At 34.5% G+C, this 14,940-nt stretch overlaps 4 protein-coding genes across 4 annotated transcripts; all 4 read left to right on the top strand.

Moving 5' to 3' along the window:
• Positions 1 to 84: 84 nt before the first annotated feature.
• On the top strand, positions 85 to 2,641 carry LOC133681930 (uncharacterized). Its single transcript, XM_062105136.1, has 3 exons — positions 85 to 884; positions 1,009 to 1,386; positions 2,102 to 2,641. Exons 1-3 carry the CDS (start codon positions 389 to 391, stop codon positions 2,461 to 2,463), a joined length of 1,236 nt encoding a protein of 411 aa, XP_061961120.1. The 5' UTR covers positions 85 to 388; the 3' UTR covers positions 2,464 to 2,641.
• A 2,921-nt stretch (positions 2,642 to 5,562) lies between these two features.
• Positions 5,563 to 6,671, top strand: LOC133681972 (GATA transcription factor 16-like). The gene is made up of 3 exons (XM_062105183.1): positions 5,563 to 5,920; positions 6,023 to 6,145; positions 6,246 to 6,671. Exons 1-3 carry the CDS (start codon positions 5,903 to 5,905, stop codon positions 6,504 to 6,506), a joined length of 402 nt encoding a protein of 133 aa, XP_061961167.1. The 5' UTR covers positions 5,563 to 5,902; the 3' UTR covers positions 6,507 to 6,671.
• A 1,184-nt stretch (positions 6,672 to 7,855) lies between these two features.
• On the top strand, positions 7,856 to 9,094 carry LOC133681381 (uncharacterized). Its single transcript, XM_062104415.1, has 2 exons — positions 7,856 to 8,269; positions 8,363 to 9,094. The coding sequence occupies exons 1-2, from the start codon at positions 8,090 to 8,092 to the stop codon at positions 8,909 to 8,911; spliced, it is 729 nt and encodes a 242-aa protein (XP_061960399.1). The 5' UTR covers positions 7,856 to 8,089; the 3' UTR covers positions 8,912 to 9,094.
• Positions 9,095 to 10,686: 1,592 nt separating this feature from the next.
• On the top strand, positions 10,687 to 11,613 carry LOC133682009 (leucine-rich repeat extensin-like protein 3). The gene is made up of 2 exons (XM_062105236.1): positions 10,687 to 10,974; positions 11,026 to 11,613. The coding sequence occupies exons 1-2, from the start codon at positions 10,758 to 10,760 to the stop codon at positions 11,319 to 11,321; spliced, it is 513 nt and encodes a 170-aa protein (XP_061961220.1). The 5' UTR covers positions 10,687 to 10,757; the 3' UTR covers positions 11,322 to 11,613.
• Positions 11,614 to 14,940: the final 3,327 nt, after the last annotated feature.

Below are 14,940 nucleotides of genomic sequence, written 5' to 3'. Positions count from 1 at the left end.
GATTGATTGGACAAGAGAAGGAACGTCCATCCTGTGACCGTCTGCTATGTATATAACGTCCAAGTTTTTATCTAGACGTAGCGCTGTAGCAGTACGCTGCCCATTCCCTAGCATTACAGGGTCGTTGCCTCGTTGGGACTAAAATACCTTCCTATCCAGCAAGTCTGATGGTATTGAACGGCAGGAACGTGGGTATTTCGGTAATATGGGATGCCATTTCTCAAGCTGCTCCACCACAAGTGCCAGAAAGTCTGGAAATAGCCCTTCGCAACAGCCAACTAGTGGAAAACCCGTGAGCAAAATAGTACTCATTTGGACACACAAAGCCTTGTGGTAGAAAATTCCCTTGTCCCTTTGATTCGTATCTCTCTTTTGCAATAGAGCCTTCATGGTAGAAAGATCAAACTGTTCAATTTCAAAAGTCCAAAATAAAATAAAATTACTGCCACCTTTTTCGCTGAAGTTGAGTCCCAAAGACATGAAGAGTCAGCTCTCTTCCAATGATGAAGATGAGTGCCAATTGTCAAGACTGGGCTACTGTTGGTGGAGATCGGCAGCAAAGTTCGATGAATGTGTTAGGCTTAAGCTTGACCTCCCTCACATCGCAAGCCTTACACCAAGAGTCAGAGTTCTTAAAGAGTTGGAGAGACTGGCTTTGATTGCTCATGAAGGACTCAATGAGCTCAGATACAAGCTACAAATGTATCGTTCAGGTGATTTCTGGGTGCCCACAGGAGGTCTCAAGAAGGAAGAGATGGACATTCCACCTGTAATCACTATTCTCTTGGTGGGTTTCTCTGGCTCTGGCAAGAGCTCACTTGTGAACCTTATGTACAGTGTTTTTGGTCGGTCTGGACTCATACCTTTTGCTCGAACTTCATCTGGTAAGTTTATTGTGCAGAGCATAGCACAGCCATGAGTTTGCATTTATACTCCAAAGAGTTGCAAAACTGTGGAGTATGAAACATTTCTGGCAGCACAACTATTAATTTGATTTTGTATTTGTAGGCGGTGCTACCAAATACACCACCATGTACATGGAAGAGCACAATGTAATGAGATCAATGCAAGGTGGGTTTTGTGTGTACGATTCTAGGGGGTTTAATTATGGTAAAATTGGTGATGCTCTCGAGGAATTGTCAAGTTGGATGAGTGATGGGATTCACCATAACCAGCTGTGCCTGAGATCAGGTGATGATGTATTGCTGGAAGCCGACACAGAAACTGTTGATTTGAGGTCATCTTCAAAGTTTGTACACAGGACAGTAAATATTCCTATGGTGGTGGTTAACATAGCAGAGGTCCATAAAGCCTCAAAAGCTAGTGATTCGAAGCCATTAGAAGCCACAAGAGAACTCTTCCTCTCCCCTGCTTTGAGAAAATGCAGTAAGTAAGCTTTAGTCTTTACCATCAATTGTTCGTTTAAGGTGCTATACTGCTATCATTTTGACATTCAGCCACGACAGCTCGGAGTTTTTTTTAATTCCTGTCATTATAATAAATGGACCAATACACATAGACTCGTGAAGCATCAAACATCATATCAAAGCTTTTTTGTACATGCACTTTACGCTACTGTACTTCCTAGAGCTATTGTAATTATTAATCTGCACTAAGCTTCGACTGCTGCAGCTCATGATGGTCTTGAAATTTACATCATAGCAGAAAGAGAACTTAGTTTTTTCTTTCAATTTCAGTACATTTAATTACCTATCTATTTGAGTACATGGTGTGGATTGTCAAACATGTTTTAATCAGTTTTTTCTTCTTTTTTTACTGGTCTTGACTCAGAAGAGTTTGAATTCATTCTGCAGTTTGCCTTGCCCCTACCTGCTTGCACCATAGCTTTAATACTCTCTGCTGCATTTATTTCTTATCCCGTTACTGTTTGAGTGAATTTTCAATCATACTTAAACATAACCATGCTGCTCAAAATAAAGCATTGCCACAGACACAGAAGTAGGCTCATTTGGTTGTGCGTAAAATTAAATATAAATTCTAAGCCTTTTGTGACAGTACAATTAAGCAAGAACGAACAACTTCATATGGGAATGCTTAACATGCAAAATAACGCAAGTAATTGGCTCCATTTTGCTCGCAGACGAGAATCCTATCTTGATCCTGACACATGGTGACTTGTTGACAACCGAAGAGAGGATCGACATGAGGCTCAGATTATGCGAGCGTCTAGGAATATCAGAGACTAATGGAGTGTATGACATTGTTTGCCTCACAGAATATGGATTTCTCGCAGAAGAATCTGATCCGGTTACAGCGTATGCCTTAGCTGAAGCTGTATACAGGGCATTGCTCATCTCAGACAGGGGGCATTCTCCAAAGAAAAACCTCCAGGACTGGGCATTGTTCGTATTGTCATGGTTAATGTGCTTCATGGGTGCTCTCTTCTCCTTCCTCGCTGATCTTTGCTCAAAACTTGGACAGAGGGATAGGTTGAAGCACTGAAAGCAAGAAGCGTCTAATTTGCTCAATCTGTTGTGTATCACTCTAACTAGTACAGATTTTATTTTATTTTATTTTGCACCCAAGACTCTCTCCATGAGACTTTAGATGGCCTGACTAAAATATTTGATGTAAATTACTAATGACAGAGGCTGAAGCAGTGAGCTGATCTTTTAATTTAGTTTTGCAGCCATTAATTAGTATTTCACTCTTACATTCCAAAAGAGAGTCCATACAATTTGAACACAGTAGAGGACAATACCACTGCTCATAAATTTCTTAAGAATTTGAATTTCAAAAGAGAAGTGTTCCTGTTTGCCATCCACAATACAACAAAGGACAGTAGCAAGTGTTTGGTCCCTTATGCAAGAAGAACAAGTATTTTGCACATCCTAGTGATCTATGCTACCGTTCATGTTATTTCCGAAGGCGGAACTCAATGAAATGGTTGCAGACATGGTTCCGTGTTATCGAGGAGCATGCAGCTTTCTGCCGCGACACAAACACCGTTTCGGCCTTTTGCATGGCTTGTGGACTCGTGATACTTCGAAGGACAGTTCTTTTTCCGCAGTATGAGTGGGAGTTCAATGTCGTGACTCAATCATTCAATTATTATCGGTAAAGCCAATAATTATTTAGGCATCTCATAGAGAAAAATCAGCAATAGCATCAACATACAGCGACGTTTGGTATTGACATTATATATATATATATATATATATATATATATATATATATATATATATATATATGTGTGTGTGTTTAATATTGTGATAATGATTGTTTTTTTAAAATTTTAATTTAAAAATATATTGAAATAATATATATATATTTTTTAAAAAATTATTTTTGATATTAAAATATAAAAAATATTTAAAAATACCAAAAATCAGGAATCTCATAAAGAAAAATCAGCAATAACATCAACATACCGCGGCGTGTTTGGAATTGTTATGTTATATGTTATGTTGATATTGCGATAACGGTTGTTTTTTAAAGTATTTTTTATTTACAAATATATTGAAATAATATATTTTTTTTAAAAAAATTATTTTTAACATTAATATATCAAAACGATATAAAAATACTAAAAAATATTAATTTTAAGTAAAAAAAATTAATATTTTTTCAAAAACATTTTTGAAACATAAAAACAAATAATTAAGCTCTCATTCTGTGACGATTTCATTTTTATATTAAGGTGAGCTGTGATATAAAAACAGTATTTACTGAATGACTGGTTATTGTATTATACTTATAAATAATTAATTAGTACTTGGTTAAATTTTATTATTATTAATTTTGATAAATGAAATGACCAGCAAGAACTGTACTGATTATTTAAACAAATACATTTAATTTATATTAAATATTTTACGACTTCTTAAACTTATACAGCATATGAACATGTTTTTTTATAAAAGTAATTCTTAAGTTTCAACACAAAAGAAATAAATAGGATGACAATATTTATAGGCATATCATTTTAATATAATGACTAATATATAAAAAATGAAATATAATTATGTAAAACACTAGCATAATTGGTATGTATAATAAAAAAAAATGACGGAGAAATTTTTATTTTAATTAAAAAAATCCTTTTTTGTTAAAAAAAGATAAAAATGTTTATTTTTAAAGGGACAACTGCTTCTATTTCAAAGCAAGATATTATATTGATCAAACATCTTAAGATAAAAAAAAAACAATTATTTTTATTTATTTATCTCATCCCTGACTAAGTACATATTTATTCTTATTAAATATATTTTTGTGGTATAAGACACGAATAAAACCAAGCGGCTAGCGCAATCTAAAAAACCATCAATAGCAAACAATCACAGGATGTTCCTTCCTTTCGTTTTATCAAGCTAAGGACAAAAACGATGAAGGCATGGCTGGCTGGCTGCGTCTGGTCCAGAATCGGTGCCCTGGGTTTTTGTCTCTTCTTCCATCGTTATCTCTTCATTACAACCTCAAGCTTTGCCATAACCTTTTCTTTTCCCTCCCACTGCTCATCTACAACTGCTAAGAAACAAAGGTGGCATCTTGTCTTGATTCTGCTTCATCTCACTGTCTCTGTCACAGCCCATTTACCAAAATGTCCATCTACACCTTTCGCTTGGAGCCATGGGCATTTCTTGCTTTCAATCCTTAATTCCTTCTGTGCAGTGATTTGATAGTGTGGTCTGTGCTTTATTCATCGAAGTTCAAGCGTCTCTTGATTTTGGCATTTGGGGTCCCAATACAAAAAAAAAAAAAAAAACTGTGTGATCAGTGCAGAAGGGTATCATTCTTGTTGCACAAAATCGAGTATTTTAATGGAAAACAAAGCAAAATAGAACTTATTTCTTTGCTGTAATATTCTTCCTTCAACTTCACGTTCACCTCCGAATTGTATCTTTATTGGAAAATTTTTCTTTTTCGCATTTAGGGAAAATATTAACTGAGAAATAATCACCAAATCATTTCTTAAAAGTTTTCAAATATTGAATTTATAAATCTATTAATGGAATCTATCATTTTATGAGATTTTCTCAAGAGAAAAAAAATCATATATATGTATATATATTAAAAATACATGTCGTGAATGATAAATGGGTAATTGTAGACATTAAAGTTATTAAATGATAAATCAACGCTAAAAAAACAATAATTTCCACGTTATTTCATATGAAATGCACAACATTGCTCAAAAAAAACTATTTTGAAAACAACTATTATCAAAAGGGTAGAAGAAAATCTTTGGATTATGGAGGGTGACTAAACTTTCTGTTACTGATTGTGATCATAAAATGTTTGTAATTGTTATAATAATTATTTTTTAAAATATTTTTTATTTGAAAATATATTAAGATAATATATATTTATTTTTTAAATATTATTTTTAATATCAGTACTGATTATAAAAAAAATTTAACAATTTAAAAAATAATTTTAAATAATGTTTTTAAAAATTTTCATGAAATGTTATTTAGAATACAATTTTTTTAATTAATGAATTCTAAACTTGTCATAAAAAAACGTTATGGTCCTGGAATCAACCACATATGGGTATTTTAGTCTATTAAAGAAAATTTGAATTAGGGTTTCTGCGCCGCAGCCCCCACGGTAGAAAACTAGCCGTCTTGATTCTTGAACGAGGCAGCTGTTATTATATTTGCAAGCCTCTTCAAGTGCCCTGTTTCCCATTCCCATGTTTCTTCTGCTTCTTTCCTATTAACACCTCCCTCGCTGCATTTATATCTCTCCTTCAATACCTAATGAGAATGTTTTTTTGTATGCTGTTGCTCTCTTCGCTATAGGTCTCTTTGAGTTGAGACACACTTGCCTCTCTCTTCTTTCTCCAAGTCTCATGTCTGTTGAATCTTAACTTATCTCATATAGCACTTATTTTGAAGTGCTTGTCTTCAGTCTCTAGCATAACCTGTTTGCACTGATCATGGATTTCAACACCAAAGTGAGTGATCTTATCCTTTTCCCATAGCTTTTCGTTTTTTAATTTAGTGATGGTTATTGTTCGGTTTACTTGTTACTTAATGTCCTCGATTTTTTTAAACAGGGATCAGAGTCAGAGGACATGGATAGTACTCAATCAAGCAAGGGTAACGAGATCAAAAGAAGATGCATGGATTGCCAAACTACAAGAACCCCATGTTGGCGAGGCGGTCCGGCTGGTCCCAGGGTGTGTGTAATTATTCACTTTGCAATGATCATCTTCCTTAAGTTTCTGGATTGTGATTCTGATTAGCTTTATTAATAATGTATACTTTTATTATTTGCAGACACTGTGCAATGCATGTGGGATCAGACAGAGGAAGAAGAGGAGAGCACTTCTTGGGTCGGACAAAGGAGGAGCGGAGAGGAGTAAAAGTAAGATTGCTAAAAGTAGCAATAGTAGTAAGCTAGGAGTTTCATTGAAGCTAGATTTGATGGGTTTTAGAAGAGATGGGATATTGCAGGAAGATTGGAAGAGAAAACTGGGAGAGGAAGAACAGGCTGCCATACTCTTGATGGCCTTATCTTGTGGCTTGGTCCGTGCTTAGGATAAGATAAAGGAAAGCATTTTTCTTCTGCGTAGCTTTCTAGTTGTCTTCAAGTTTTAACCCCAATCAATATTCAATGTTTTTTTATGGGGAAATTGCAACGTGTAAAATTGCAAAATGATCAAGCAATTACATGAATACAAACAATGATTTCTTTTCACATTAGATTCTTTTGTTCATCGTTAAACATTCGGGATACCGAACGAAATCCAGCAGTTTGAACAAGGATTAACCTTTGATGGCAGTAAAACTCAGTTCCTGCGGAGGCAGACAATCTTTCATTGCTAGCAGACTACAAGATGCCTGCCAATGCCCAAATGATTGAAACTCTCTAAAGAATATAAATTTACGGTAGCCCAAGAGCTCCTTCCATTAGCATCGAGACTGAAAAGATGTGATTTGGTTTCTTCGGCCGATTTCTTCTAAATAGATGAGAGGACATGAAACGCCATTTGAGTCATGATTTTACATGATTCACTTCTAGCAGCGGGCGACACTTGCCAAATAATTCATTTCATATTTAAAAGCAACAATCTTTAGATAATGGATATTATTAGAACTTAAAAGCTACATGAGATCTGCAACATTGAATAAAATGCGATCGAGCACTCTCAAGTTCAATTCATTGACTTCTCTTTAGCGCTTGGATGCATGGTTTTAAAACCCGGCTGATTTGGGCTGGAACTAAGTTGAGTTTGTGAAAAAATAAAGTTTGTTAAAAACCTGGCTGTTAAAAACCTGGTTACAACCTGTTAATTATTTTTTTTATTTTTTTTTAAAATAATATCATTTTGATTTATAAAAAATATTAAGGTTGATTCAGATAACCTAGTCAAAATTCGATGACTTGCCTTAGATTGGGTTGACTCTTGGCTTAAAAACACTGCTTGGATGTGCCCCGTTTAAGCTAATGGCTATTTAAGCAATGATTAAAGACCTTATTTAACAAAGATCCCAAGAATAGATGAAGATTGCTTTTATTTAAGAAAGAGGTAAAGTATAAAATAAAAATTATACATGGCTTCACTTGTCAAGTATATGTAAAATATCTATATTTTAAATATTTTAAAAAATCTCATTTATATTTCTTTATAATTTTTATTCTCCTGAGCCCGCTGAATAGATCCATCAAACACATGCTGAGGACCCAACATGCTTACGCGAGGGGAAGAACAGGCAGGCTTCATGGGCCTCTACTTGTTAATCATCTCACGCTAAAAACCAACCCTAGAGGATTGGATCGACCCCACTTCTACTAGAGAATTCGAGTGGATGCCTTACTTCCTCCAAATGCAGAAGCAGGAAGAAACTTCTGAATGCTTCGAGGTGCCTCTCTCACAATGGATACACAAAGAAAAGATGACTTTTAAAAAGTGACACGTAAAATACAGCAAGGCGACAAGCTATTGCCACGTCAATAGTTTAAGACACGTGTCCCCACGTAAACATATTCTCTTCTCTAGAAAGTCCCCCTCGCTTCTTTTTCTTGGTTGGAGCTTGCCTTTGTTCTTGGTTCTGAACTTCGAAACAATTAAAAGAGATAACTAACTGTATAATTCAAGCATCAGGGAGCGAATTTGAAGATGATCCAGTCAAGACTAGCTGCAACCGCAACAAGATCGTATAGGTCCCTCTCTTTAGCCTACAATCTAGCTCGAGTTCGAGGATTTGCTACAGGACCAACTGGTCGCCCTGCTGATCCTGAGGTTTACGCTGACCGTGAACATGAAATTCAACATGCTGTTCCCCCTGGAAAACCTGAAGTAAGATTTTCGTTCTCTTTTATCTTTTTTAGAAGTCATTTGATTGCAGTGAAAAGTGATATCCACAGAGACCAATTTATATATAATTTGCAGGAAATGGCAGGAAAGTACGAGCCTGAAACCGGCAAGCGACAAACAGAAGCAGAATGCAGACTCAGTAAAGATACCGAAACATTGGCACCACCCAAACCGCCACATGTGCCTACTACAAAGCTGGAAAATGCTGGAGTTCACAATCCAGCAGAACCCATTGTCCAACAAAGGCGAAAGAACTCAACATTGACACTAGAAGCAGTTAGCTGCGCTGGACTTGATGGCGCGCCATGGCCAAAGGATGAGAGAAGCACCAAAGAACAAGTAGAAGATGACAAGGAATATTTCAGGCGTCGCAAGGCGTCGCCGTTGTCAGAAACTCAGGTGGCGGATACTAGAAAGCCGATAACAAGGGCAACCGATGGCACTGCTTGTGAAGAAATTTATAAAGAACCTGGAGACGTGATTGGGTGGTTGCCAGAGCAACTTGACACGGCTGAGCAGGCACTCGAGAGAGCTCGAAGGATTTGGATGGAGAATGCTATGCGTGGTGATCCTGATACACCACATGGTCGGGTTTTAAGAGAGCTTCGAGGAGAGTGGTTTTGACCTCTAAAGACGGAGATTAATACTTGGTTGTGTTTGAGTAGAAACAATAGAAGCATGGTTTTGAATTGTGCTAGATTTCAAATTTAAGTGTTATAATTTCAGGAATTGAAATTATATTTTGTAATGTAATACAAATAAGAATATACACTGTAATAGTAAGTTCAGCGGTCACACTTTCTAGTAGTAGTGTGTCATGATTTTTGTTTTTAAAAATGGTTTTTTTTTTTTGAAAATATATTTAAATAATATATATTTTTAAAAATTATTTTCATACCAGAACATTAAAATAATTTTAAAATATAAAAAATTAATTTTAAACAAAAAAAATTTAATTTTTTTACAAATATTTTTTGCCCTGAAAAATTATTTCGTCATGGTATGGAATGTTATAATATGGCTGATGTAAGTTGCATGGAATAAGTGTTTAATGTAACAATTTATCTGATAATGATTTTTTGCCTTTCTGTTTCCCAGACAAACTACGAATGCGACCCTCAATCCCATTTCTTCTTACAATTTTCCTTCTGGTAAAAGTTAAATTAAAAGAACAAAAAAAAAATTTAACTCAGAATTCCTACTTAGTGGTAAGACAGTCTGTTAACTAATTAGTGGTAAAACGGCCGGTTTCTAGTTATATTCATCACTGTTGTTTTAGCAATCGTTCATCCCTGACAAACTAATTTACTGTTCTGTAAATTTCTGCAATTGATATTTGATAGGCCGCCTACTAGAGGTGATGTGATCGATGAAAAACGTTGATATAAGAAGACGATGTCTAAAAATCCAATCAGTTTTTGAATATGGATTCTGAGTTGGATGATGATCGATTAATTAGTTATAATAATTTTATCTATTTTTTTTTTTGCTAAAATAATATTTAATATTTAGTGTGTCAAGATTACTTGTGGTTAATATTACATCTTATTTGATAGAGGTTAGAGATTCATCAATATTTAAATAAGTATATTTTTAGAAAGAGGTATACTAACAATATATATATATACTGTAGAGAATAAAGATTGTGAACTTCTGTTTTAAAGGTCTCATGGTATATTTATAACTTATGAGTCTTGTTATTTTATTAAAAGAAAGGTCTCGAGTGTAATTTTATCCTGGTAACATTTAATGAGAGATAAATATCTTTTATATCTGTATTCATGTTTGATGAAAATATAATGGGTCTCTGAAGGACTTTTTATATACCTAAAAGTCATAGAAAGATTAAGATCCAAGATGTTAAATATAGTTGAACTTATGGAGGTTAAGCTCTTCTCCTGGGCTAGACTTAAGAGAGGTAAGTCCTTCCTTTAGTGAGCCTAAGGGAGGTTGAGTTCGTCTCTTAAGTGAGTCAAAAGAAGGTTGAGTTTGTTCATTGGGCATACTCTAAGGAGAATATTTATTTCTTTAGACTTGCTTAGAGAAGATGATTATTTTTTTGGGCGTGCATGAGATTTGACACATTGTCAACCCCAGCATACTCGAGACTTAATATATTGCCACACTCAATTGTGGTTAGATTTGACCAGTACCAAACCCAGTGTGTCTTTACTGGAATGTGCTTGTGTTAAAAAAAAAATTAATTTTGTAAATCTTTTTAATTTAATGTTTTTTTTTAAATGTACTGATAAAAATTTAGTTAATTATAAGAAATAAGGACCACGTTCTTATTTTTCCAATTCTAATTTCATTGTCGACGATAAATATAACAAAAATGGTGTGGTCGCCAGTACACTTGCTCTAAATTTTGGTTCTTTCCTCCCGTCTTTAAAAACCATTAAAAGTTCATGATTTGCTACCCTTCTCTTATCTCCGGCCTCCATCTTTCACTATTCTTTATTCACCAATTATGATAGTAATGGCAAACCGCATGAGAATGCTGCTATTAACCCTTTCCACTATCATAACAATCAACTTCTCATTATCATCAACAATTTCTAAAGTTTCTAAAGAACAAATACCATGCACAATGTGCTATTCCTGTGACAATCCTTGTCAGCCTTTACCATCGCCGCCTCCACCTGCTATCCCTGAGTGTCCACCGCCTCCTCCCCCACCTTCTCCACCTCCACCTGCTATCCCTGAGTGTCCACCGCCTGCTCCCCCACCTTCTCCACCGCCACCAGCTATCCCCGAGTGTCCACCGCCACCAGCTCCTATTAATGAGTGCCCTGCGTGTCCAACACCACCGACACCATTTCCGCCTGTGCTACCGCCTAAGCAGTCGTATTGGCCGGGTGCTGGCTATTCCTTTAATGGACCACCAGCTGGTTACGGGAACAATCCAGTGCCTTACTTTCCATTTGACAATAACAACCCACCACCTTCTTTCTCTTTCAAATCCGTTCATTTGAAGCTGCAGTCCATTGTTCTCTGTATTTTTCTTTCGCTTACTTTTATATGCTTCTTCTAAAATTAACCTCTTAGGCAGCTTGGAACTCAGAGGAGAGGAAATTCCATTTAACAAAGCAGCAGGCCCCGGAACTGCTAATCTAAAAGAAGAAATATGGCTTAGCGCTTGGCAGTCAATTCTATATATGAAGGATTTTTCTGTTTCCTGCCCCCTGTAATTGTTCAATAAATATTCATGCATGTTATACATATTTAAGATAGTGAAATACATAAATCTGTAATCCCAAATGCGAATTTAGCATGTAATTTTCATTCCTCACATCAATCCAGTTCATGCGTGTGTTTGACTGTAACATCTAGACGCTTGTCTTGTCTTTGATTAGTTTAAACTCTTCCTTCAATCATTTCTTTCCTTAATTTCCTTTCGGCTGATCTAAGAAAAATATTCTATCAGTCATTTCTGACCGAAATAGCGATAGAATACTTAAAAACTAAATTAATTAAAATTTCATAAAAAATTTCAACGGTAATTTGACATGTTAGTAATACTGACAAAATTTCTAACGAAATTTCTATCAATGATTTTAAATGAATTAAAACCTAGCAGTTTTTTATTCCCTCCATTTCTTTATAGCTTCATTTCTTAAAAAACCCACCAGCAACCTCTTAAATTCTCCTTAAATTTCAGCCTTCCTCTTACAAATCTGACCACCCAATCTGCGTGCATCGACCACTATTTTTTAGTAGTGTCTGTTTCCATCTATTGGTTCCATTTTATGTTAAGTTTAACACCATCAAGTTAGTAATTCATCTATTTTTTTTAGCACATTTATGTTTTAAATTAATTTATTGAAATTTATTTTTAATTTTTTCAGTTACTTGTATATTTAAGTGTTTTATAGCTTTTTCCTAGATAATTTTGTTGTATTAATGCATGATTTATATGTTAAGGTATGTTTAAAATTTGGAGAAAATTAATTTTATATGTCATTTGATGAAAATAAAATTGATTTTATAATTTATGTGTTTTATAATCAAAGAAATAATAGATAATTTAAAGGGTATCAATTATAGATTTGGAGAAAAATAATTTTATTTGTTATTTGATGAAATTGAATTTGATTTTATAATGTATATGTCTTATAATTAAAGAAATAATAGGTAATTTAAAGGGTATCAATTATATGTTGGAAATTTAGGAAAAAATGATTTTTATGGAATTAATAATAATTAAAATGTATTAATTTAGGTTGAACAAGTTTGAATTGAATAAATGATGGATAACTAGTTTGATGCTAATTATTTTTTGTTAATTTTTTTTGTTTAGTTCACATATTGATGGAAAATAAAATTTGTGTAGAATTGATAATTAGCTAGTTATTGGATGACAAATTCATTTTTAATAAAAAGTTGTCATCAAAATTTTATATAGGTTTCATGAGCAATGGATAATTGTTCTTGGATATTTCAAGATTCTAAAGAAGGGTTGTATAAGCAAGATTATCTTAAAATGTTTGGGGGTTTTATTATTTTTATACTTTCTAATTCAAAGAATATTAGCGGGAGTGTGATTAGATGTCTATATGCGAAGTGAAAAAATAAAAATATTCATCATAACAATGTTGTGACGATGCATATATTTAAAAAATAATTTATTGAGAAATATTTATATTGGTTTGTACACGAACAGCCCTATGTTTCTTACAAAATCATATTAGAAAGAATGGTTGACTCAACTTTAACTTTCAATAGCATACAAGGTTCATGTACCATTCTTTTATAAGTTAATTTAAAGATGATTATGAAAAAGCACATAATGTAGAAGTTATCAATCAATGCTATGATTATATTGGGCTCAACTAAGTACAACTATAAATTTATCTCTTTGTCTTCTTCTGGACCTTCTAGTTGAGGATTTCCTCCTACATGTTTTTAACACATTTGATGTGATGTACTGGGTATATATATTTTATATTAATTATTTGATTGTATTTTAATTATAATTTTAATGGTTTCTTGCTTGAATCTTAATATATTATTCATTTCTATTTTTTAAAATATTTATGTATGAAATTCTGCCTATTTTATTATTATATACTACTATTCATATGAATTTATTACTTAAATCTTCTAACCGTGAAAACTCATATGTCTATTTTTGTGTAATCGATCCATTTAACATTATTTACAGTAACAAGTTTTGTATTCAACCACCAATTTATAATAACAATGAAAACTTCTTAAATATCGATCAAATATTTTGGTGGCATCGTGCAATTTGTGTAGTAGTGGCTCTATCATTGCGTTGTCACGATGATGTTTTTCTGGTGCCGTTGTTATTTGTTCGGAAAGGAGGACACATGGGAGGGGATGAACCGGCCTCAGTTCCCTTTTGCACTCGTAATACTTACTGGCTACCCTAGTGGGCGGATTGACTCAAAATATGGAAGGAATAAGGGCTGCCATTTTTAAATTTGTTCTTGTTCGTCTTTTGATAATGGTGGCGTAGAAGATTAAAAAAACCAGGTCATAGTACAGTCACCAATACATTTACACATGGCCGGTGTGCCCTTCTTCATTGCTAAATACCAACCACCACCATTTTGTTTCAGCGCCATTCTCCCCATCCTCAGTCCTTTTTCCCTCCCTCAAAAATCTTATGAACAACAACACCAGTTTCTAAGGATCCTATCACCATCATTAGAAATTAAAATGATTAACCCCAACTCCCTATCAGTATCATTCTTAATTCTCTTCATTTTGCACACCGATTACTTTTCATCAACCACACCGAACATTACAGGAGTTTCCAAGGACCAAATACAATGTACAATGTGCTCTGCCTGTGAAAACCCATGTCAACCCCTTCCATCTACTCCTCCACCACCACCCCCTGTCTCCACTTGTCCGCCTCCGCCAGCGGTTGTCTCGGGCTCCCCACCGCCACCATCAATGCCAAATTCAGGCACAATTTACTACTCGCCACCGCCACCTAATTCAGTGCCCACGTACGCGTACTCCCCTCCGCCACCACCTGCTGATGTTGCTGGATTTTATCCGCCGCCAAGATATGGTAACTATCCAGCGCCTCCGCCACCGAACCCTATACTTCCGTACTTTCCATACTATTATTATAACCCTCCACCATCGTCTTCTCCTAACTCTGTTCTCTTGAAAATGAACCCCATTGTTTTTTTCATTTTTCTTCTTCTTTCTTTCTTTCCTCTGTTGCTTCTAAATTGATCAGAAACTCATTGACCGATAAATGCAGAGGTTTTTCTTTTCTTTTCCTTATTAAAAAATAAAAATTTCAGTTATATTTCTGTACTTACATATAATTTTTTAGAAAGTCATCCAATTTATTGTCCCTTTTTTTATAAAAACAAATCTACTTAGAATTTAGAAATGCATGATGAGACGCAAAAGCTTTGCTTTTGCTACGGGCTAGACCGCTAGAAGAAGCAGGATAAATGAAGGCTGCGGGGATCAGAGAAATGTCTACCACCATGCTACATGTGTAATTCTCGAAAGATGTATTTTTTTGTTGCTCAAAGAAAAAAAATAATGCAGAGTTGGGATTTTCATGTGAAAAGAAGCATTCTCCTTGAGATACAAAAGATGGAAAGATTGTTTGTATTTGCTGTGAAACAGTGTATTGTAATTTTTTAAAAATTTATTTT

The sequence above is a fragment of the Populus nigra genome, chromosome 2 (assembly GCF_951802175.1).
Source record: "Populus nigra chromosome 2, ddPopNigr1.1, whole genome shotgun sequence".
NCBI lineage: Eukaryota > Viridiplantae > Streptophyta > Magnoliopsida > Malpighiales > Salicaceae > Populus > Populus nigra.
Note: the sequence above shows the minus strand (reverse complement) of the source record. Positions and strands in the feature narration are given on the sequence as shown.

What these genes read in the sequence shown, in the direction of transcription:
- LOC133681972 (XM_062105183.1), top strand. An exon ending in GCGGTCCGGCTGGTCCCAGG is followed by an intron (nt 6,146 to 6,245) that starts GTGTGTGTAATT and finishes TATTATTTGCAG; the next exon opens with ACACTGTGCAATGCATGTGG.
- LOC133681381 (XM_062104415.1), top strand. Translation starts at nt 8,090, where the DNA reads ATGATCCAGTCAAGACTAGCTGCAACCGCAACAAGATCGTATAGGTCC. An exon ending in TTCCCCCTGGAAAACCTGAA is followed by an intron (nt 8,270 to 8,362) that starts GTAAGATTTTCG and finishes TATAATTTGCAG; the next exon opens with GAAATGGCAGGAAAGTACGA.
- LOC133681930 (XM_062105136.1), top strand. Translation starts at nt 389, where the DNA reads ATGGTAGAAAGATCAAACTGTTCAATTTCAAAAGTCCAAAATAAAATA. An exon ending in TTTTGCTCGAACTTCATCTG is followed by an intron (nt 885 to 1,008) that starts GTAAGTTTATTG and finishes TTGTATTTGTAG; the next exon opens with GCGGTGCTACCAAATACACC. An exon ending in CCCTGCTTTGAGAAAATGCA is followed by an intron (nt 1,387 to 2,101) that starts GTAAGTAAGCTT and finishes TTTTGCTCGCAG; the next exon opens with ACGAGAATCCTATCTTGATC.
- LOC133682009 (XM_062105236.1), top strand. Translation starts at nt 10,758, where the DNA reads ATGATAGTAATGGCAAACCGCATGAGAATGCTGCTATTAACCCTTTCC. An exon ending in TCCTCCCCCACCTTCTCCAC is followed by an intron (nt 10,975 to 11,025) that starts CTCCACCTGCTA and finishes CACCTTCTCCAC; the next exon opens with CGCCACCAGCTATCCCCGAG.